Source organism: Leuciscus leuciscus (genome assembly GCF_965113295.1).
Source record: "Leuciscus leuciscus genome assembly, chromosome: 1".
In the NCBI taxonomy this organism is placed as follows: Eukaryota; Metazoa; Chordata; class Actinopteri; order Cypriniformes; family Leuciscidae; genus Leuciscus; species Leuciscus leuciscus.
In genome coordinates, this window is record NC_138725.1 from 51521133 (window position 1) to 51522968 (window position 1836).

The 1836-nt window shown below is 39.0% G+C and overlaps 1 protein-coding gene across 1 annotated transcript; it reads right to left on the reverse strand.

The window, feature by feature from the left end:
• Positions 1-255: 255 nt before the first annotated feature.
• Positions 256-1355, reverse strand: hspb9 (heat shock protein, alpha-crystallin-related, 9). The gene has a single exon (XM_082167317.1). The coding sequence runs from the start codon at positions 1020-1022 to the stop codon at positions 381-383; it is 642 nt and encodes a 213-aa protein (XP_082023443.1). The 5' UTR covers positions 1023-1355; the 3' UTR covers positions 256-380.
• Between the last annotated feature and the right edge of the window lie 481 nt (positions 1356-1836).

The window sequence follows — 1836 nt, forward strand, 5'->3', positions numbered from 1 at the left end:
TACATAATACCACAAACCATCACTGCATGGCCAAAACATTAGTTTAAAAATGGAGACCTATTCTAAAAGAAAATCTGCACTTCTGGTTTTGAAGTGATCATAAAGAACATCAATGAAAACATAATTATAAAAGTGAAAATTTGTAAATTAGCACTTCAGATTGACAATAATATCAGTACCTATAAATCGTAAAGGGCATTTCAAAACCTTAATCATTCATATCTGAAGAAGACATGAAGCAGTTTGTGTATGAAGTCATATACCAATTCATATCTTTATTAAAAAACTTTTTTAGAACAGAGAATTTACAGTTACAGGAAGCACACCTCTGGATTCATGAAAACAATTGTACAAAGCATAATATACCATCAGTCTGTGCTCTAGTTTGATTTCTCAGCCCCATCCTCCATTTTGTTTGTGCTGTCCTTGTTGATGGGGAAATTCAGGGATGTTCTGAAGCGGATGGGAATGACATGCTCCTCCGAGGACTCATCTTTGGATTCTGGTGACTCTATATGCAGAAGTCCATCTTCTCCAACTGAGCAGGTCAAGGAGGATGGATCCAGGTGATCAGGAAGCTGCACAGCTTGAACAAATTCTTGTGGCTGGGGTTCTGCGACATGAGAGGTGCTGAGAGATGACGAGGAAGCGTCTTTCTCGGCCCGCTTGCTGGCCATCACCTCCAGCCTCCTTCCAGATACTGTCACGGTGACATCTTCTGGAGAGAAGCCTTGAGTGTCTAGAGTGAGAGAAACATCTCGCCGTTTGTTCTGCTCTGTGTTGGTGCTGAAGAGCCTGGAGAAGGCAGAGGACCTCTGACCCTTTAGACTCTGGAAGAGCTCTTCACCGAGTTCATTCAGCAAGCTGTCTCTGATTTCATTCCTCAGGTTCTGCTTTATTTGGGCTCTACGCTGGAGGAAATCCTCTCTGAAGCTGGAAAGAGCCATGCTGCGCCTGGGCCACAAAAAGTAGGAGTTTGCAAAGAAAGGGTCGTCCATGAAGAGGCTCTCGGCAGAAGACATTTCTCTCGCCTGTTTGTCTGGAAGGTGTTGTTTGGAGTGCTCTCAGTAGAATGATCTGGTTGCCTCAGGTCCCTCCAGTTTATATAGTTCTCCAACAGGCGTCTAGAACCTCCCACCGTTGGTCTTTTTACACCATTGAGGTCATGAATAAGAATTCAAAGCTACAAGTAAACAGAACATTCAAGATGCTCAGAAGGCTATAATAAGTTTACAGTTGTAATTTGATTTATGTGTTGGTGTCACTTTTACTGCCCCACAGGCTTCATTGGTTCTGCTGCCCAAGTTGGGATTGCCCAATGATTCCTTAGTCATGCACAGAGAGTGAAGTCACATGCTAATTTTACACTCTCTCTTTCTGTGTGTGTGTGTTCTCTCCTTACCTTCATCAGAAGCTGCTTGCTGCGTTCATGATGTAATTTCCTAAACAAATGTATATTGTAAAAATTACAAGACATTTATAAGAAGGAATATATAAGGGCACAATATAAGAAAGAATAATAAAACCTATTATTTTTCATAAACACAATATATAACCTATAAAATATGCAAAGATCAAACCCTGTATGTTTTAGTCCATTTCATTAATATTTTTTAATTCATATTTTATAATGATTTTATAATAATCTTGGCCACAATTGTTTATTTTATTTTGAATATCAGAATTTGAAAAGGATTGTAGTAAAGTTGACATACATTTTTTGATTCCTCTAAAAATAATAATTTTGTCTAATACTCAAATAGTTTATGACGCAATTACAAAAATAATGGCCCTCGTTTCCCTTCTCCATATATGAGTCAAGTGTCCCCCTTACAT